The sequence below is a fragment of the Gallus gallus genome, chromosome 1 (genome assembly GCF_016699485.2).
Source record: "Gallus gallus isolate bGalGal1 chromosome 1, bGalGal1.mat.broiler.GRCg7b, whole genome shotgun sequence".
Lineage (NCBI taxonomy): Eukaryota > Metazoa > Chordata > Aves > Galliformes > Phasianidae > Gallus > Gallus gallus.
The window spans coordinates 141,070,955-141,091,582 of NC_052532.1; the positions used below are offsets into that span (position 1 = coordinate 141,070,955).

Below are 20,628 nucleotides of genomic sequence, written 5' to 3' on the forward strand. Positions count from 1 at the left end.
CCAATTGTACTGTAATTTCATATCCACTGTAGCTACACCTGGGAAAAAAAGACCAAGTAGTAATACTTTATTATTATTAAGCTATGGAAAATGACAGGATAAAAAACTACCAAGCTTCAAAGTAAAACAGAAATCACAGATAGAAATAGTCTCCCTGACAGCAGCACAACCGGTGCTCTCTGATAGCACTGCATACTTCTTGGACTTCTTTTTTTTTTTTTTTTTTTCTGGAAGTACTAGTCTGCATAAATATGAAAGTAAAAGCACTAATGACTATTTTAGTATAGGTACTTAAATACTTGTGTTCTTGCTAATTCAGAAGTTTAAATGAACACTGAGATGGAAAAATGTAACAATGATTTGGGAAATTATTTAATTATACCATATCATATATTTCTGAACTCCAAACAAACGTATCATGAATTGTTCAGATAAGATATTGTATTTATTTTATACATCTGAAAAAGAAAAAAAAAAATAATGCTGTTAAATAGGAGTAGAATTCTGGAGTTCAAATCTGTATTTCTTCAAATAAATAAGAAGCAAAGCAAAGACACTTATAATAGAGACATACCAAGGGAAAACAAAACAAAACAAAAACTAAGCTCATGGCAATTATTTTTACATTTAATTTGTAATTAATTCATAACTAATGGTAAAACAATTAGTGGCTTCTCAATGTTTTCAGTATTTCAAGTATGGTCTGGTACATCCAGCACTCAGCATAGACCTAATAAAATTATAACAGAATTTCTAACCAGAATCAATTGCTTCACATCAATTCAAAAGTTCCAGCACTTGAGCGCAGCCAAGTTGTTATAGTAATTATGGTAGTTGAAAACTCACAAGCCTGGTCCTTATTTAAAACATCCGATTGTCAAGTCCCCTAGTAACCTGTTGCATGGATGATGCCAGGGCTAGAGGTGTGCAAACGCTCTCAAGGTCCACGGCCCTATAAATCCCTGTGGTGCCATTCAGCTTTCATGGTGTCCATCCGTTACTCTGTTGCAAATTTGCCCACTGGCATATCAGAAAGATGTTTCAATGATATTTCTTTTCTGTACTAATTACAGAAAGCCTGAATTCCAAAATTAGAACCACATAACCATAGAATATCCCCAGTTGGATCCATAAGGATCATTGATTCCAACTCCTGGCTCCACATAGAACCACTCCAAAACAAAAATGAAAAACAAAATCCCCAAATCAGACCATGTGACTGAGAGCATTGTTCAAGCACCCCAGCACTCTAGCAGCTTGGGGCTGTGATCACTGCCCTGGGCAGCCTGTTCCATGCCCACCACTTTCTAGTGCAGAACCTTTTCCTGACATTCAACCTGACTCCCCCCTGACAGCTCCATGCCATTTCCTCAGGTTCTATCACTGTCACCAGAGAGCAGAGATTAGCACTGTCTCTCTGCCCCCCTTTGTGAGGAGCTGTAGGCTGCCATGAGGTCTCCCCCAGTTCCTCTGCTCTGAGCTGAATAAAATAAGGAACATCAGCCACTCCTCATACATCTTCCCTCTAGACCCTTCACCATCACTGTAGCTACCTTTGTACACTGTGGAACCCAGAACTGCATACAGTACTCGAGGTGAGCGCAGTAGATTGGGACAATCCCCTCTCTCAATTGGCAAGCAGTGACACACTTGATGCAGCCCAGGATACGGTTGGCCTTCCTGGCTGCCTAGGCATGCTGCTGACTTGCTGTTGCCTAAGACACCCCAGTGAGACAAGAGAACGAGATAAAAAGATGCTTTTGATTCTAGCCAATGAACAATGTTCTGCAAAGAACACTTTTAAAGTTCCAAAACAAACAAACAAAAAACAATAGGTCTACTAGGAAAAAGTCTTAATTCTGAAAGACACAAAGCAGCTGGCTTCCTCCAAAATTTAAGAGGTTGATCTACCTATGGCCCACGCTAGTTCACCAGAAACTAAGGACAGCATCAGTTGCAAGCTTTGTTATGGTGGAAAAAGTAACAATTACCTGACAGAACTAGGATAAGGAACCTCACACAGCCATGCTGCCTGAGTTGCCAGTTCACGCTTTCCATCTGACTTGAACCTGCTCTTACCAACAGACCCACAGTTAACAAAAGACAGCAATATCTACAGCTGAAATACTGTGAACTTACATCAAAACAGACATCCACTGGTAACATAGTAGCGATTAGCTACAAAGAAATAGACTCCAGAAACCACATAATTCAAGCGAGGACTCAGAAAAACTAACTTTTACAACTTTATTGAGAGGGGGAAAAGATACTTAAATGGCTTTTACAACTTTCAGAACATGCAGTGAGACGTGACATCTGACTCCTACGTTGGAGTAATACAAGTAAAACATTAATTAAAAATCAAAGCTCCATGAAACCCTCGGTTAACGAGGACACAGCCACTCCTCAGCCACAAAGCAGCTCACCACTGGATGAGGGGGATGCTAAGGTAGGCCCCAGCTCCTGGGAAGGCCACGGAAAGGAAACCCGCCCGCGGGCAGCATTACAGGCATGCGGGAAGCACTGGGACAACGCCTGCAGAAGGCTCAGTACACACAGGTATGGCTCAGCACACTCCGCGTTTTGCAGCCAGTACCCAGGGCAGCCTCCCGAGCCGTAAGGGCCTTCCAAAGCCGAAAGCTCCTTTCATCTCCCCCCAGCCCCTCCAGTGCTGCCGGCCTAACAAAAGGAATCTATAAAGCAGCTAGCAACACTACTAGAAACAAGAGCCAACCCTATCCTCAACACTGTCTCAACGGCAGCCAACTGCGCTTGCGCAAGAAAAAGCGCCGCTTGACAGCGTTTCCTCCTCTGAGCAACGCCTGCCATTGGTTACCGAGCATTCCCGAGCGGCTTCGTACACCTCCGGAAAAAAAGCCGAAGGCGGGGGCGAAGGGGAGGGGGAGCAAACGGCTGGAGCGCCGCGCGGTGCACTGTGGGGCGGAAGCAGAGAGTCACCGCTCCGTTAGGGCCGCCATCTTGTCTGCGTCCGGACCTGCTGCCGCTCTCGGGGCCTGCTCGTTCTCTTCGTCGCGTGAAGCGGTGGAGAAAGTGAGGACGCGGCGCACGGCCGGGTGGTGCTGATGCGTGCGGGGTCTTCTCGCTCCTCCCTCGGGCGCCGCTAGTAGAAGGGGGCGGAGGTAGCCGGGCGGTCTCCGGTGCGGCCTTTCCTCTCCTCGGCCGGGATGGGTCGGTCCCGCAGCCGGAGCTCGTCCCGCTCCAAGCACACCAAGAGCTCAAAGCACAACAAGAAGAATCGGAGCCGCTCGCGGTCCCGCTCTCGGGAGAAAGAGCGGGCGCGGAAGCGGTCCAAGTCCCGGGAGAGCAAACGCAACCGGCGCCGCGAGTCCCGCTCCCGCTCCCGCTCCAACACGGCCCCCTCCTCCCGCCGCGATCGGGAACGCGAACGCGAGCGCGCCTCGTCCCCGCCGGACCGCATCGACATCTTCGGGCGCACGGTGAGCAAGCGCAGCAGCCTGGACGAGAAGCAGAAGCGGGAGGAGGAGGAGAAAAAAGCAGAGTTCGAGCGGCAGCGGAAAATGTGAGTGCCGGGCCTGGGCTGGGGGCTGCCGGGCCTGGGGAGGGGGGGGGGAGGGGGAAAGGCGGAGGGAAGGAAGGGGATGCTCCGTGCCGCAGTGCCTTCCTCCCCTAAGCTGGAGCCGTCTGCTGTTAGGGAGAAGGCGCTGAGGCCTTGCTGAGGCCTACTGCTGCCTGTTTCCCGCCATCCTTCCCTTCCCGAAAGGTTTCTTCTGTCGGGTGCGTTGAGGCCGCCCGCTCCGAGCGGGGCCGGCTGCACGCAGCCTCCCTGTCACCCAGCAACGCGCGCTGACTGTCGCGCTGCTGCGCTGCTCTTAAACTTAGTCCTATGGTGAGGCCTCCGCGCCCGGAGGCTTTGTGCTGCGCTGCCACGCTCCGCGCCCCTCCCCTTTGCGTGGCGCTTGTGCGTCGAGAGCAGACATTCGGGGTGGCCCATCTCTGGGTTTGAAGAAATACTGAGCAGTCACTATGGTAACTTTGGATTTTGTTGTACTTGTTTTGTGTATCGACAAGGAAGAGAGTGAAATCCGGAGAGTTGTTTCAAATGAAGCTCTTCTAAAGTTTTTGTTGTGGGAAATGTAGGTATTCATAAAGTCTGCAGAAAGAAAGAGGATTCATTTTAGTAATGTTGCGTTACCATAAGGTGTCTAGCAACCTTCCTAAATTAGGAAAGAGACCCTTCTTCAGCAAGGGCATGTAACAGTTGTGCTAAAGTGATTTCTCTTTGGATGCTACACTCACTAGTCAGAGGGCTGAACCTAGAGGTAGCATTTGTATGTGTGAGGCCAGCAAGTTCTGATAATTCTTAAGTGGAGCTTTGAGTTTCTTTTCAACTATGTTGTTCTGATGATACACAATTTGTAATTCAAAAAGTCTGAGTTGTCACTTTCAATTTTATTTGTCATCTCCTTCATTAACTTCAGAATTTGGCAGTGGTGTCGTGCGAACGCGTAGAAATGTTAAGGGCTCTTTGAGTCATTGACCCTAGTTTGGCAGTTCAGAATTTTCTTCACTACCTAAATTAATAAAAAATATTTTCTACACCTCTGGAATGAAGAATTGGAATGCACATAATTATTTAGGAATACAGTGAATAATACATCTTGGTATTCCTTTAGACGCATCTTAATTCATGTGTGCTCTTTTAAATACATTAAATGGCTTTTAAAATGTTATTTAAATGGCTTTAAAGACTACTAAATAAATAATGAATTAATAATAAATAAAAAGTGAAAGTTATCTAACTTAAAATATTAAATGGTGTTGGTCTTTGTTATGAAGTTTATTGTCAGTCTGTGTCCAGAATTCAGAAGGTGAAAGAAAGAATCTGTTGAAGTAGCTGAAAACGACGTAGTCAAAATATTTAAAAATATATTTAAAACATTTGCTTTCTGTTTCAGTGGAGCGCACTCACTGAAGGCAGCCTGATTTGTAGCTCATTAGGTAAAATTTGATGTAGCAACATGCATTTCAAGTCTATTTATTTTTTGTTGTGCTAAGTTATCTGTGCAAGTCAGAAAACTTTGTTATTTGAAGGTACTCCTGAAGTCCCTGTAGGAAGAATGTGATGTTTGGTTGGTACTGACAAGAGAATAACAAACTTGTGAGCGAGAAGTAGTATTGGAAAACGTTAGGCTGTTGATGCTTCCAGAACACGCTTCATGTTTCAAAAAGATCAAGCAATAAATCTCAACGCAGCATAAACCTATGGTATTTGTGTAAGACATCCCTAATTTGTGTTACTTATAGTCATTTTTGGGAAGAAGAAATACTTGCTGACCGAATTAACTAGTAGACAGATCATACGTGGAAAATGACTTTTCATGTCTATTCAAATCTTAATACATACCATAACTTCTGCTTTTAATATAATTCCAGTTTTCTATTTAAAAAAAAAAAATGGCAACCCTGTGTAATTGGTGGGCTGTCCCCTCCACCTGATCCCTCACCCTTAGAAGTCTGCCTGTTGCTAAGCATATTTTGCGTATTTTCTAGAACTGGTCTTCAGGAAGTAAATAGAATATACTAAAAGTATTTTCACATTAATAGCTCTTCTATTTATATGGAGTTACTGCTCAGAGTGATATTTATGTGTAAAATACTGTAAGTACTTGTGATTAAAAAAATGAATAGTTGATCTCAATCTAGTTGACGTTTACATCTGTGTTTTTAACTTGGCTTTCTTGAGATATCCAGTCAGTGATTGGATGTAATTATCAGTAGGCACAAGGCAGTCTCATAAACAAATTGTGAGAATAAATTTTGACTTTATTCTATTTTACTTCTTTCTGCTTCCAGTGTATGAAGAAATCTGGTCACGTACACTGAACAATTATTATAAATTTGTAACACTGTTATTGCCTATGCTCATGAAAAGTTGCTCTGTGAGAAGATGTATTTGCATAGTTTAATGGAATACAAATGGGATTTGTGGAGGTGATAAGAATAAAACGTGTGTAAGGCACGGTGTTTACTTTGATTACATCGTCAGTTTCTGAGGATATTTGAAAACTTATTTCAGGCATGAGTGTCAGGGTTTTTCTATAGCAGTGTGCTGTCTTGATTCAGTTAGTTAACTTTCATTCTCTTTCTTTCCCTAACATTGAAAGTAAAGCTAAAATAGTTGAATAGAGCACTTGAATATGAGCTTTCTGAAAAATGCATTTCTTTAGAACAGAGCCTCTTGTGTGTTGTTGTAGGACTCATTACAGAAATAATAGTCAAAAAAGGGAATAAAAGTTTCAAAAAATAAAGCATTACTTAGTGTGTAAGGAGTATGTTAAAAAAAAAAAAGTGAAACTTTTGACCCTTTCTCCAACTTCTATCCAAAAAAAAAAATGACCATCAGTTGGAGAAGAAATAGTAACAAAATGGGGTTGATGCATTTTTCTGAATATCTCTGAGGAGCTTTTATTTTTTTATTATTATTTCATTATTTATTTATTTATTTTAAATAAATCACCTCGGGAAGTTTTGTACTACTTCTGAACAAGTGAATGCTGATCTGATTTGTCACTGGAAAAATGGAAGAAGAAATTTTATATTCTGGGGCTGAATGTCTAAGTTGGGGTTTCCACAGCTTTTTAATGAAGGACTGTGTCCTTCATTCAGAATACTATTGTTAAGAGGATATATGAGCCAGGGAAATCTGGGAGCCTTTCACCCTAATATATTAGATGACAATCTAGATCAGCAATTTTGTGTGCCTTGATTTTTCTGTGATCCTTTATGAAGTTATGAGTTGGACTTCGTGGTTCTTATGAGTCCCCTCCAAGTCTAGATATTCTGTGAATGTAAATAAGGTAGGAAAATGGAAGCATTATGAAAATGAGAGGATATTAGAACGTTAAAACAATTGGTATTATTCTGAATCGTGACTTTCTGGTGTTGACAAGCCAGAAGGTAAGTTGATAAGTTTTTTTTGTTATACATGGAGTACTTAAAATGGAAGTTCAGTTTCAAGGTGGAGGAAAAAAAAGGAAAAGGTTGTTTTTTTTTTTTTTTTACGAAATGAAACCCTTTCCTTTTACTATATGAAATACAGCTATAAAATGTTCACTTTATATTAGAACAAAAAACAACAACGTAATTAATTTTGGGGTATCCAGTTGTCATACACAATTGGTTACTGTTTGGAAGATTTTATTTCTTCATTTGGTAATAAACCTGGGAATTGACCTAATCATTTTGTATCTTTTTATTTTTTTTAAATGAAAACTTAAATACTAATCAGACTAAATAATAATGCTGCCTCAAAAAAAAAAAAAAAAAGACATTTGAAAATACTTCCAAAAATCAGAACATGGAAAACTGTAATGGCTGCAAGAGTTCATTTCAGAGAATGGCCTGGGTTGAAAAGGACCACAGTGATCATCAAGTTTCAACACCCCTGCTATGTGCAGGGTCACCAACGACCAGACCAGGCTGCCCAGAGCCACATCCAACCTGGCCTTGAATGCCTCCAGGGATGGGGCATCCACAGCCTCCTTGGGCAACCTGTTCCAGTGCATCACCACCCTCTGTGTGAAAAACTTCCTAATATCTAACTTAAAAAACTAAAACCTAAAAAACTTCTAATATCTAACTTAAATCTCACCTGTCTCAGTTTAAAACCATTCCCCCTTGTCCCATTATTATCCATCCTCATAAACAGCCATTCCTCCTTCTGTTTATATGCTCCCTTCAAATATTGGAAGACCACAATGAGGTCTCCCCAGAACCTTTTCTTCTCCAAGCTAAACAAGCCCAGTTTCCTCCACCTTTCTCCATAGGAGAGGTGCTCCAGCCCTCTGATCATCTTAGTGGTCCTCCTCAAGACCTGTTCTAAGAGCTCTGCGTCTTGGGGCCCCAGGCCTGGATGCAGTACTCCAGGTGGGGCAGCATTTGGCATACTGTGTTTCTGATAATTATGGTGGGAAACAAAGGAGAGCTAAAATATTTGAAATTTGATAGGGTGTTAAATGTCAAAAACTACACCATAAATTCTAACTGAATATTAGATTTATAACTTGTATTGCTTCTGTTCAGTTTATTGCCAAACTTAAGTCTGTTTTGTTTGATACTGATTTGAAGACAAGTGCTTACAGGGTCACATTACCTTACTTTGTATAAAATTAAGGGTGATGGATGACCAGGCTGTCATGTGAGGTGTCTTTTTTTTGTGTAAAATGGAACTTTTTCATATCAAGAAGTACTATGACAAGCTGTTGTTGTAAGCTTCTCTCAGCTTAATGTCTTGAGATACGGAGAGATGCTAAATATGATATGATCTTAACAGTCCTTATCATTGCCTGAATGTTCATTTCAGTGCACCTTTCAGCATTGGTTGAAATTATTGAAATATCTGGTCTACACTCATAGCTGTGCGTATGGAATAAAACTATTAAAAAGTTGATTCAGTAGTGCAGTTGGAGCTTTGTATGTATGAGTGTTTCAGTGCAACCATTTTTATTGATTTTAAAAAGTTTATCTTCACGTTTGCATTTTCTAGCCGTCAACAAGAAATCGAAGAGAAACTCATAGAGGAAGAAACTGCTCGAAGAGTGGAAGAGCTTGTGGCTAAAAGAGTGGAAGAAGAGTTGGAGAAAAGGAAGGATGAGATTGAGCGAGAGGTTCTCCGCAGGGTGGAGGAGGCTAAGCGCATCATGGAAAAACAGTTGCTCGAAGAACTCGAGCGACAGCGACAAGCTGAACTTGCAGCACAAAAAGCCAGAGAGGTAACGCTCGGTCGTTTGGAAAGTAGAGACAGTCCATGGCAAAACTTTCAGTGTCGCTTTGTGCCTCCTGTTCGGTTCAGAAAGAGATGGAATACAACAAATCTAATTCCCTTCTCGTATAAACTTTTATTGCTGCGAAACTCAATTTTTAGCCTATTCAGAGGAGCTCACTGATACTTAACAGTTATTCTCCTAAAACCTGAACAAGGATACTTGATTTTTAATGGAACTGACCTACATATTTCAGTATTGTTTGAAACTTTTGCCATGGCTGCAGGATTTATCAACGGTCCTTTCTTTTCTGGGGAAGGGTGTTAAAAAATCTGTAATTATGTATCCTTCATTTGTTTCATTTTGTTTACCTAGACTGTAAGAGGCATTTGCCTTCAGTCAGGCAAAGAGCAGGGTCCAGCACTGAGCTGCAGTACCTGTCCTTAACAAATAGGTTTCTTACTCTTCTTTTGAAACATTTTCTTTGAGCGTACATTGGACTAATTCTGGGACTTCGCGCATAAGCCCATCCACGTCTTCACGAAGGATCTATGTCCAAATCATTATATCCATTTTTAATAACTACTAACAATTCCTTTTTTCCCTAGAAGTTAATAAAAAAGCAGATTGCCCTTGTCTGAAGTCAAGTCAAGCTGAACATGTGACTTGGGTTTTTTTGTTTTTATTTTTTTGTTGGGGTTTTTTTTGTTTTTGTTCTTTTTGTTTTGTTTTTTTTTTTTTTTCAAATCAGCAGCTGGAGCAGAAGCTGAAAATGTCTTTCTGTGAGACGGTAATTTGCTACTAATGGCTTTGATGCCTGCCTGCACCAATCATTCCAGGATCCAGAAATGTCAGGACAAATTTTAAATTTTGAAGAAAATTTGCACTAAGCAGTCATGAGTATCAAATGCTTTTTTCACTTTCCACCTTCATTACTGTTTATCTTAAATTAATATTTTGATTGGCTTACAAAAGGAAACACAGTAGCATTGAAGCTTTACCTTCATGCTAAATATGACTTGTCTGTCACAAGCACCTTTAAAACGAAGAAAAGTCTCTGAGTTGCAACAAATATTAAAGATATTAAATTATACTTGTTCTCTAAATTCAGACCTTACCCATAAAGGAATTGAAGTTGAATTTAGATGTGTATACTCAGCAAATGCTTTATATAGGTTTTTATTTAATCATGTGTATGACTTTTTTTAAAGTATTTTTGTTACATTCAATGTGATGTGGAGAAGCCCCATCAGTTCTTTGCAGTGCAGAATAAACGTCTATGCCTGGAGTGTAGTGTGCTAGCTAGTAGCTGGTTACTAGTCATAGTAAGAAGTTTTCTCTTCGTATGCTTGCTTTGTTCATATTAACTTTTTTTTCTTACACAGACACAAACCTCTGGCTTACTTTAAATCTTCCAAATATTAAAAATAATTTGGATATATTATGTGAACTGAAACACCTCAAAATCTTTCACGCAGTCTTCATATTTATGGGTTGCATAACAGAGTTCCATAAAATTCACCAAGAAAACAACAATTACAAGGCTTTATTTCCTGATCTTGCCTTCCCTGGATTCCAGAATTCCAAGTTCAGACTGCTAATGACAGTTTCAACTGTCTTAAAATTGTCAAAATATTGAATGTAAAGTCCATTTCCCCATGAAGGAAGCCCATAGCTCCATGAAGTATGGATTACCATTTGTATTTTCCACTAACAGTAAATGTATTTTTCTTATTAATTGTTTGCCTTAGGAATGATTTACATATTTTTGTTCCTTCCTATCATAAACATCTGCATTCCTCAGCTCAGCCTTCCTTGTATGTTGTTTCTTTATAAATGGTTGAGCTGCTGATGCAGGTATTGCCAAGCTAACAGTACAAATCATTTTAAAGAGGAAGCTGGCGCGTATGGCAGCCGAGGAGCACACTCTGCAGGACACTGGACAAGACAGTAAATATTCAACTTTTAATGCTGATTAAAGGAGTATAGGTAAAGAATACGTAGGTATACTTAATTGGTGAGACAAACTATTCACTTTATTTATATTTTATATATTACTTTTAATTTGGTAAATACTTTCCAGTTTTTGTAGTTGTCCTTGTTGATTTGTGTGATATTAAAGTTGTAGTAATAAATTGCCAGGATTCTGTGATTAGGGAGGGTTTAGTTGGTTGCTGTTTGGACTGGGCGGGATGATTTAAATTTAGTATTAGAGATGAGACCGATTTTTAGTGGCTGCACAATTTACCATTGTGAGACAAAATAGGTGGCTCTAAAGCTGCCACTTTAAGTCAGTTCACAAAAGAATTCTGAGAAAGATTAGTGAAAGTGCAGAGATAAATGTTCTACTTTACTAACATTTTACCCTGTCCTCCCCTTTAGGAAGAAGAGCGTGCAAAGCGTGAGGAACTAGAGCGAATACTAGAAGAGAATAATCGAAAAATTGCAGAAGCACAAGCTAAACTGGTATGTAAAGATGCAGTTAGGAGTTTTGTGGGGGAATACAGGTCCCTCTGCCTGATTTGCAACAGTATTAAAATAAACAAATCAGTGCATTCTAGAATTTAACTTGCCCGTTGCTGGTTATGTCAGCAATACCGTTGTTGTCCTTCCCTTGAGCTTAACTAACCAGATCCCTAGCAGTAACAGTAGTCTGAAAAAATTGCTCTAGTGCTTTGTTAATTTAGAGCAGAATTGCTACCTTTAGAGTTAAATATGTTTTTGTATCTCACAGGAAAGGATGAAGTAAGTTAGCAAAGACATTCAACTTGTAAAAGAAATGTCTTAATTTTTCTCACTGAACAGGACAAGTGTAAACTGGATTTGAGACTATTATAATACTGATGCACAATTGCTGAGCAGGGTTTTGAGTAGAAGTCTGTAACTTGAAAGTTACGAAAGTCGATTATGTTGATGTCCAAACTGAATTAAATGAGTTCTTGTCTCGTGATTATGTTCAACGTGACTTAGCTGGTTCTAATCACCTCATGATAAAATTTAAGTTGTTAAATGGCGTAATGAACAAAATAAGCACCTCTTAGGAGACTATAGGAAGAGCTGTAAGGATTGTAAGTCAGTATGAGGAAGGACTTGTTAAAAATCAAGTAGAAATTGCTTTGAATTAGGAGGGCCTTGGAGGTGGAAGACCTTTGTTGAAGGTCTGTTATTTCATTATATACTGACTTCATCTGATGTGACAGGTGTCCGGCAAATTTCTCTATATGCTGACTTCCTTAATTAACACGTAATACCTTGTTTGCAAAACAGTGCTGAAAAACATTTCAAGTAAGCATTCCAGATTCTGATATTAGCTGTAAATCTGTAAAAAGTTTTTGACGCTTCTTCTGCATTTACTTAATGTAAATATTTTTTAATTAGTTCCGTTGAAACTGACTATGGCATCTAGCTCAGGTAGATGGTCGCATGAATATGTGGAATTGGTTGCAGACTTTTAAATTGTTTTTATGACTGCTAAATATGCTGGCCTAAATTGTGCCATTTTCATACATAGGCTGAAGAACAATTGAAAATTGTTGAAGAACAAAGAAAGATTCATGAGGAGAGGATGAAACTAGAACAAGAGAGGCAACGTCAGCAAAAGGAAGAGCAAAAAATTATCTTGGGCAAAGGAAAGTCTAGGCCAAAACTGTCCTTCTCACTAAAGAGCCAAGATTAAAATGCAACTCTGAACTCTTGCAAGAAGGAAAAAAACATTAAAAAAAACAAAAACAACAAAACAAAAAACCCCACCACCAACAAAAAACTTTGTATGGTAGCTTCATGTTGAAGTGTTTGTTTTTTTTTCTCAATTTTTTTTTTGTCTTTTTATTTTATTTTTTTTGAAAATCTGGAAAGTTAGCTTGTTCTAATAGGGGCTGTGCTCTGCAATTCTTAATTTTTTTTTAACTCCATTAAGTTAAACCCTTATCAGATCATTGTTGCCTTTTAGAGAATAATCAGTTCTCATACATTTGTTTCTGTATTAGTGGTCTGAAGCACATCAGGACACTATGAATTGTGGATGATCTGATAAGGTTTTACGGACCTACTCATCAGAGTTTGACTCTGATAATTGACAGAACTTTATACTGGGTATTGCTGACTCTTAATTATTTTTTTTTAAAAGTCAGTGAATACATGAGTAAATTGCCATGGTATTACTGGACCTCTGTGGCTTATTGTTAAATCAGTGTCCTATGATACTGTCCCATTGTTGCGCTTGATGTTCCTGATACAGGTAAGGAAATAGTTTGTCATTTCTGCTATGAATACATAGGGAGAGTTCAGTATTGTCTCTGTTAGATTTGTTTTTATTACATTGACAGCATTCAACCAGCGTTCCCCATTGTGTAAATAAACCAATTTGCTGAATAAAGTGAAAGTCTTAAATTCATATGTTTAAGTAAATTTTTTTTAGTACACTTCTATAAACAGCTATAAGAATAACAATTCACGTTATTAAACGCAAGACTATAGTGGTATATTTTTAATTTTGCTTTAAACTATTGTGGCTTCTCCTACTTACAATGCAAAATTACACACAGAAAAAAATCCCTGCAGTTGTGAATGTTTTTGATGGCTGCTGCTGTTTTCATGAATGTTGGTTTTGTTGTGTTTTTTCTTTCTGACAGAGACTTATTTCAGCTCTGTTATCATGTTTAAACAGCTGTATGGCTTACTGCACCTACACCAGTACTTAAATATCACCTTCAATTTACCTCATAACATAGTATACTGCTATAAGTTGATATCATTACCATATAATGAATCAGATCCTAAAGGATTTAGAAATTGAAGTTTTTTTTCCCCAAAAGGAAAGCAGAAAGTAAGATTCTGTTTAAATACATTGTTTTAGCAGACTGCAAATGCAAACTCATATACGATATCTTCAATGTTATCCACTGTTTTGAAAAATGAATCAATAGATTGAAAATGATATTAAGAAATCCCCTTTTGGTATACAACTCTTTTACCACAACCTGAATTACTATAGCTTGTCCAGCTCTGAAACTTTTCTCCTACCAGAATGCAACATCTGTAGTATACATAAAATGAAAGAAATCAGTAGTTGCCCGCATTTGAACGTTGCTGGATAAAGATGGAAATAATTCCTGATACTCTCTACGGATCTGTTTCTGTAGATTTGCCAAATTAAATGTAAAGCAAGTTGAATGTGTCACTGACAGCAGCATTCAACATGCTTTGTATGAAACCTGGGCTTGGGGCAGATGGATGTGTATTGCTTTGTCCACTATGTCAAGAAAAATGCAAAGACAGTAAAATACCTACACTTTAACTGTACTTACATTTGTCTCTATATATTGTATTACAAAAGAAGGTTGAAGGTTTCTTAATGCATAAAAACAAAGGCTGAAACCAAATAAATCATGTACTTGACCTGTTGGCAGGAGCAGGCTGTATTTAAAGCTCAACTGGTACCTGTATTTCTAAAACAAAACAACCCCTGTTCCCTTAAGATAAACAAGCTATTAAAAGTGGATACTCAAACAGGCCTATGCATTTTTGTTTCCTCTTTTAAAAGCAAGAAGCTACACTGTCATATATGCAGCTTTTTTTTTGTTTGAAATCACTGATTTTCTGTTAAAGAGTAGTATTTGTTATTTATACTTAAAATCATGTAGACTTAAACTTTGAAAGGTTATTTCCATTCACACTTTTAGGACTACTGTGTGGACAAAATGTTTTAGTTAGAATTAATCCATTCCACAACTTCCTACCTATGTTTCTTAAAAAAAGTATGAACAGATACTTTTTGGGGGTGAGCAGAAGTGCAGGTGGTGGGAAATGTTCTAGGTGTTAGTATCTTGTAGACGTGGCATAGATGACATACATATTTGCACTGTTCTGGTGAGGGTTTTTGTTTTTTAGTTACTGTAGGACTTCAGGGCTGCTTTTGATTTCTAGGGAAATATGAGGGGCACAGTTTGGGGATGGTTAAACTGACATTTGATAAGAACTTCAGATATATTTATTTTCCTCTGATACACATCTGATGTAGTCTGTTAGTACGCAGACTCATATTTAGCTAATGATTAATCTGAGTGGGTGTCAGTCAGTCAGTTAAGATATTAACTTACCCGGAAAACTTGCTGAAATTGCTGCTAGAAATTGTATCAGGTGATTATTTATTATTATATTATAGTTCAGAGTTTAAACTTCCATTTTTTTGGTTACTCGAGCAGCTTTGTTGTGTTCCTTTTTTTTTTTTTTTTTTTTTTTATTTCTCCCCTTCTCATCCCCAGGGAGGCAAGTAAGCCATTTTCAGTTGCTGCTGCTTTGAGCAGTATTCGTTTTCCATACTTAATTCCAGAGGAGATCTTACTTTTTCTCACCCCCGATCATAAAAGTCCTGGAGAATTATTTTAATACCAGGCAATATATCCTTCTGGCAGATGCAGGAAAGAGCAGAAGATATGGCAGTGGTATATTAGTCTGTGCTCTGTTTCATAGTTGAAAGAATTGCTTTGGAGGTTAAACTGCCCATTGGGCTTCCCATGTTCATTCATCGTTATTTTTCTGTAAATGTGGAAGGCTGAATGCTGTGAGATGTACCGGAGAGCTGGTGCCCTAGAAGCTTCACAAGGTGGAGACTTGGTTTGCTGGTACCTCTTAAGCTGCTGTGCGACTGCATACTGCATATAGGAAAATAGGCTAGTGCTAGCTTCAAGTATCAATATTTCACTTATTCTCTTGTTTTAGAACAGAAGTGTACATCTTCATTGTCTGTTGCTCTTACTGATTTGAGGATCATAAGCCCATCTTTCTGACGCTGTTAATATGCCCTCTATTTGAGTATTTTTGTGCTGTTCTTTAAGTGCACCCCAGACGTGGAGAGGTCTGCTATCAGTTGTTTGTGATTCACTTCCAACTGCACAAAACGTCTTGTTAAGTGTTCTCAGAGCATTTTGGGGCTGTGTACTTTGGCAAGCGGCAGCGAAATGATTAGCTGTGCTCTTGTAGAGTCTTGACTTAAGTGCAAGTTCAAGTAAAATTCAGGTTTGATAAATACTGTTCAGTTTGCACTGCAGAGGTGATTTATTTCAGAAAGAGAATTGTGAAAGTATCTGTGTGCCAAAGACTTTCCAGTACGGATATGGTAGCAGTGCCCAGGCTCAAGTAGGTTTGGACCAAGAGTGAACTGAGTGGAGCTGAACCGTGACTTTTCCACACATCTCCGTTTCATTTTCATGCTAGTGCCACCAAATGCATGCATGTCAGGGTTATTCTCCCTCTTGCCATCCCATCGCTTCATTAGCCAGCTGGGGAGTACTGCATCTCTCTTGACATTTCCATACTAAACAAGCTAATGTTTCCTATCATCTTTCCTGGACTGACATTTAGGCTATGTTGGCTCAGTGGTCAGCTGTGGACAAGGAAACATAAACCCTTACAAAAAGAGGAGTAGCGTAGTAGAGGTTCAGCCTGTTTCTTTCCCACCCTCTCTCTCTCTACAGACCACAAATAAATAAGAATTTCTATTTTCACTAAATAGCAGTCAGAGTCTGTTTAAAAATAAATAAAACAGAGGACTGAAGCTCATGGTTAGAATGTACCAAGTTCTTTTCCGGTTTTTATTACAAGGCTGCTTTAATTCTATGGCTATATTTAGGAAGAGCCAAGCTCATTTTCTAAAAAGCTATGGTTAACCAAAATTGCAGTTATAAAACAGGCATGGAGAAGTACTAAAACATCTGGATATACATTAACTCTGCCATAAATACAGAAGATACATTGTTATGGTGTTAATGATATTTTAGGAGCTTCTTCGAGTATCCAGCGCACTTGGCCTTTTGTACAACCAATAAACACTGCGTTTAAATTGCTTTAAAGAAGCGGCAATAGCCCGATCATTTATCTCTATTAAATGTGGCAATACTTGTTAGGTCTTTTACACTTTTCTTTTGGTAATTTTTTGAGTAATGACAAATGAGGGTGGGCTTTTCCACTTTCAAATTTCCATTAAAAATTTCCTGTCCCCTGTATTCTTATTTCATAGAATCATAGAATGGCCTGGGTTGAAAAGGACCGTAATGATCATCTAGGTTCAAACCCCCCTGCCACGGGCAGGGAAACGATTAGCTGTTATTTCTGATACATGTTTGAAAGCGAACACGGGGTATGGGCCCAACCTTGCTCCGGTTCAAATTAGCTGCGAATTTTGTCACAGATTTCTTAGGATCAGGGCAAATATTTATGTGTCGCCCTCCTCAGTGCCGAAAAGAAGCCAAAACAAATTATTCCAGGATAAACCCGACTTTTGCCATGAAGCTGGCTGAAGGAAATAGAGGTTTAAGCAGTGCAAACAACAGAGCCCTGATTTTTATCGTTACTTTTTCCCTGAAGGTCACCAGCACTCAGCGGCTCTCGCTCGCTCGCCTACCCGTTCTTGCCCGTGGCCTCCCAGCGACCGGCATGGGCAGCCGGGGTGTAGAGGGGATGTGGGGCATCGCTCCCCACGGCGCCGGCAGGATTTCCTCCCCGAGAAGCCTGTCCCTTCCCAGTTAGTCTGTCAGGAAACCACGTTCCCGGCGAATCCCAAAATGCGCTTCTCCTCGCCTTCCTCATGCAAGAACCCCCCGCGTTTAAAAAATAATTTAAAAAAATAGCCTCCTTAACTTTGTTGTTTATTTTTTTAGTTATTATTTTACCCCCTTCCCGTCTCGTATTCCCACGTCTCCTTGTCCGAGGCGATGCCCTTGGAAGCAGCGGGGCCGCGGGGAGTAGCGCGCCGGGCCCTCGGCAGCCGAGCACTGCCCGCTCCCCGCTCACAGCGGCTCGGCCCCGCTGGCAGGAAGGGAGCCCGAAGCCGCATCGCTTTGGGCTTTTTTTTTTTTTTTTAAACCGTTGCTGCTTGGGATATCCTAGAAATAAGTTCCCGTTTTTTGCCGGGTTCCCAAGTCAAGGTGGTTTTGTTATTGTGGGTTACAGCGAGCACGGTGAGGACGAAAACAGCTGTATTTACGCAGAATGATTAGCCGCTGGACAATAGGAGTCAAGTGATATATTTAGCCGCAGGAGGATATTTTCAGACAATACCAGCGCTCTTCATTTCCTCCGGTTTACTTAAGGAAAGGATACGGAGAGTTAGAGGTCACCGTTTACACACAGCTTTCACAAAACACCGCCCATCACCTTTTGCTTCCAAACAACAGAAGCGGCAGCGTGACAAAATCGAGGCAAACCCACTTTACACGTCGGTGGTGCTGGGAGCGTTTGTCGGGCTCCGTGTTTACCTTGGCTCCCGCCGGGCTCCGCGCCGCGCGTTTGCTCACAGTCGGATAACGAAGCGCTTCGCTCCGCGGCGGCCTCCGACGCGCAATCTGTGCCTCCCACTCGGGCGCTAAGCCCCCGTCCTGGGGAGCGGATCCTTTTCCCACCAAAGCGCGTCTCCGGCTCTGCAATTCCGTCCCTCCTGCGAATTCAGAATGAATTAAGCAGTTTACTTAGAACACGTTCGATGTTTGGTGCGAAAAGCAAACTGCAGCCGCCCTCCCTGCCCGTCTGCGCGGCGTTCGCGCGCCGATTTTCAAATGAATGCCGATATTCCTCTGAGAATAAAATTACACGAATTTGGTGCTTTATTTGCAGTCCTTTGTCGCGCGCTCTTTGCTCACTTGAACTAAACGCTAGGGAAACGACAGAGGGAGCGGCGCCGTAATTTCCTGGGATTTAACTTTTAAGCCTTTCTACAGATACAATTTTGGCATGAAATCCCTGCCGGAGGAAATTCTGCGACCCCTCTCGCGTTCTACTTAGTGGCTATTCACCGCCTCGAGGTTCTGGACGAAGTCCGTTCGGTTTCCAGCCCGGCTGGGAGACCCCCACCCGTAGTTCGCGGCTCTTTTCGGGGGGACCGCGTGGGCTCGCGGCCAGGGCATGGCCGAGGGGCGCAGCCGAGGGGCCGCCGCCGGCCGCTAGTGGGAGCTGTGGGGCCGTGCAAGCGGCGCCGGGCCGAGCGTCGGGGGCGCAGCCTGGGGAGCGGTGGTGTCCCCCCGTAGGTCCTCCGCAGCCACCGGGCGAACGCATCCAGCGCTGTTCGCGCTTAATAGTAACTAAAGCGAATGGTGACATGAGATAACAGGGCCAAGTGGGATGTGCGAGGGGCTGAAAAAAAGTCGGGTCCGAAAATCCGGTCCCTATCAGTGTGGAAGGGCAGAAAGCGGCGGGCGTGAAACGACGGGGGCATGAACCCGGCGCGGAGCCACCGCCGGTTCCGCCGGTTCCGGCCCCACTCCCACTGAGGGCCGGGCCGCCGGGTCGCCGCGCAACCGGAGGGACTTGGGAAGCCCACGGAGTGCGTGGGAATGGTCGGCCGGCAGCGGACAAGGAGAGCCCGCGTCCCATCCCCGGCTCCAGGCAGAGGCGTGCTTCCAAAACGCTCAATTTTAGCAATGACTTTTAGTTCTTGCTTTTTTTTTTTTTTTTTTTTTTTTTTTTTTTCTTCTTTAAATCTCCTTTTTCACTTCCCGGCTGCTCCCCTTCCCCATCGGTCGCCCGCGGGGCTGGGGGGTGTTACCTGCCGGCTTGGCCCGGCCCGTCGCGGCCCCGCCCGCCGCGGCCCCGCCGCTAAGTGACACGCGCGGCGCCCAACCAGCGCGGCGGCCCGGCGGCGGCCCTATGAGCGGCGGCGACGGGGTGGTGGGGCCGCGCTTATATGGCTACGGCGGCGCTGTGCCGCCGGCCGCGCTCCTGCGCCGGGGACTTCGTCGCGGTGGCAGTGGAGTGCTCACAGTGGCGGCGGCGCGGCTGAAGGCGCCGCGGTGGTAACGGCGGCGGGCGCCGCTTCTTTTTCCGCCTCCCCCGCGCTCAGCTACGCGCACGGCTCTCCTCCTCCTCTCGCCGCCGCGACACGCACTGCGGATCTCGGGAAGGGGGAGAGGAAGGGAGATTTTGACGCCGCGACCCCCTCTTCTTCTAATTATTATTTTGTTGTTTTTTAATTATTACTATCGTCCTTTGCCCCGCTCCGGGGACCGTGCCGGCGCCAAGGACAGCAGCGGAGCCCCCGGGGATCGGAGCGCTGCGGATACGTCTGCCCGGCAGCGCGGGTGCCGTCTCCAGGAGTGGATTTATGGACTCGCGGCTGCGTCCGAGCCGCCCGGAGCAGCGCGGGCCGGTGCCCGTGTGGACCGCACGCTGCGGGGAGCGCTGAGAGAGAGCCGCGAGAGGAGCCTCAGTCGTGGCAGTGCTCTAACCTCTTGATTTCTCCCACCGCTTTTTAATATTGTTTTTTTATTATTATTATTATTTCTACTCCTTTTCACGCGAGCCTTAGACACTGTGAATGTGTACGGCGCACTGGATCCAAATGGGAGTTGGCAGTGTGAGTGGCATCTTCCGAGGCAGCCGGGGGATCCTGAGCAGGAGGAAGGACTGAAGCGCTGCCCGTTCCTGCCGTCGTCGCTCCGGAGGTGGCCTGGATCTTTACCCCGCGGAAGGAGCGCCCACACGCGCCTGGCATACATGACTCAGTAGATCGGTGGTGGCTCTCGCCCAGCCTCTGACAAACCGCCGCCGCGCGTCCTTTTCGCCTTTTCGCCCCGTCCCGGCGGCCGGGGACAGCGGCAGCCCCCGCCGCCAGGTGCGGGGGAGCCGGGCGGGGACTCAGGGCCGCCCGCCGGCACCATGGCAGCGCGGCGGCGCGACGCCTCCGCCTGCAAGTACTGCTGGGGAGCCCTCATGGTTTTATGGAGAACTGCGCTGGCCAAGTCCATCGTTTTAGACCCCATCTATTGGAATTCCTCCAACCCCAAGTAAGTGGCCGTCCTGCTCCTGCCTTCCTCGTTCTTCAGCCCTCCGCAGCCCGGGGACTGGACGCGGGGCTCGGCCCTGCCGGGAGGGGAGCGGGGCTGGGGGTACCCCT

The 20,628-nt window shown here is 42.9% G+C and overlaps 4 protein-coding genes across 5 annotated transcripts in view; 3 read left to right on the top strand and 1 right to left on the bottom strand.

Annotated features, from left to right (window-relative positions):
* The first annotated feature begins 58 nt into the window (after positions 1 to 58).
* On the top strand, positions 59 to 3,084 carry LOC121107647. The gene is made up of 2 exons (XM_040653087.2): positions 59 to 2,559; positions 2,661 to 3,084. The coding sequence occupies exons 1-2, from the start codon at positions 2,372 to 2,374 to the stop codon at positions 3,082 to 3,084; spliced, it is 612 nt and encodes a 203-aa protein (XP_040509021.1). The 5' UTR covers positions 59 to 2,371.
* On the top strand, positions 2,938 to 13,137 carry ARGLU1 (arginine and glutamate rich 1). The gene is made up of 4 exons (NM_001006267.2): positions 2,938 to 3,541; positions 8,528 to 8,753; positions 11,127 to 11,210; positions 12,256 to 13,137. Exons 1-4 carry the CDS (start codon positions 3,186 to 3,188, stop codon positions 12,418 to 12,420), a joined length of 831 nt encoding a protein of 276 aa, NP_001006267.1. The 5' UTR covers positions 2,938 to 3,185; the 3' UTR covers positions 12,421 to 13,137.
* Positions 13,138 to 17,604: 4,467 nt separating this feature from the next.
* Positions 17,605 to 19,381, bottom strand: LOC107050459 (translation initiation factor IF-2-like). Of its 2 annotated transcripts, XM_015274217.4 has the most exons (3): positions 18,533 to 19,381; positions 17,999 to 18,177; positions 17,605 to 17,827 (listed from the first exon to the last, which is right to left on the bottom strand). In XM_015274217.4, exons 1-3 carry the CDS (start codon positions 19,107 to 19,109, stop codon positions 17,825 to 17,827), a joined length of 759 nt encoding a protein of 252 aa, XP_015129703.2. In that variant the 5' UTR covers positions 19,110 to 19,381; the 3' UTR covers positions 17,605 to 17,824. The 2 variants fall into 2 exon arrangements, with proteins under 2 accessions (XP_015129703.2, XP_015129698.2); XM_015274212.4 differs by having other exon boundaries at positions 17,605 to 18,177.
* A 63-nt stretch (positions 19,382 to 19,444) lies between these two features.
* Positions 19,445 to 20,628, top strand: part of EFNB2 (ephrin B2) — a 44,414-nt gene continuing 43,230 nt past the window's right edge. Inside the window, exon 1 of the mRNA NM_204824.2 lies at positions 19,445 to 20,518. Within this exon, the coding sequence (NP_990155.1) occupies positions 20,391 to 20,518 (128 nt within the window). The 5' untranslated portion in view covers positions 19,445 to 20,390. The remainder of the gene's footprint in view (positions 20,519 to 20,628) is intronic.

What these genes read in the sequence shown, in the direction of transcription:
- LOC121107647 (XM_040653087.2), top strand. Translation starts at nt 2,372, where the DNA reads ATGAAACCCTCGGTTAACGAGGACACAGCCACTCCTCAGCCACAAAGC. An exon ending in AGAAGGCTCAGTACACACAG is followed by an intron (nt 2,560 to 2,660) that starts GTATGGCTCAGC and finishes ATCTCCCCCCAG; the next exon opens with CCCCTCCAGTGCTGCCGGCC.
- ARGLU1 (NM_001006267.2), top strand. Translation starts at nt 3,186, where the DNA reads ATGGGTCGGTCCCGCAGCCGGAGCTCGTCCCGCTCCAAGCACACCAAG. An exon ending in TTCGAGCGGCAGCGGAAAAT is followed by an intron (nt 3,542 to 8,527) that starts GTGAGTGCCGGG and finishes TGCATTTTCTAG; the next exon opens with CCGTCAACAAGAAATCGAAG. An exon ending in CAGAAGCACAAGCTAAACTG is followed by an intron (nt 11,211 to 12,255) that starts GTATGTAAAGAT and finishes TTTCATACATAG; the next exon opens with GCTGAAGAACAATTGAAAAT.
- LOC107050459 (XM_015274212.4), bottom strand. Translation starts at nt 19,109, where the DNA reads ATGGGACGCGGGCTCTCCTTGTCCGCTGCCGGCCGACCATTCCCACGC. An exon ending in TCGTCCAGAACCTCGAGGCG is followed by an intron (nt 18,178 to 18,532) that starts GTGAATAGCCAC and finishes CTGAATTCGCAG; the next exon opens with GAGGGACGGAATTGCAGAGC.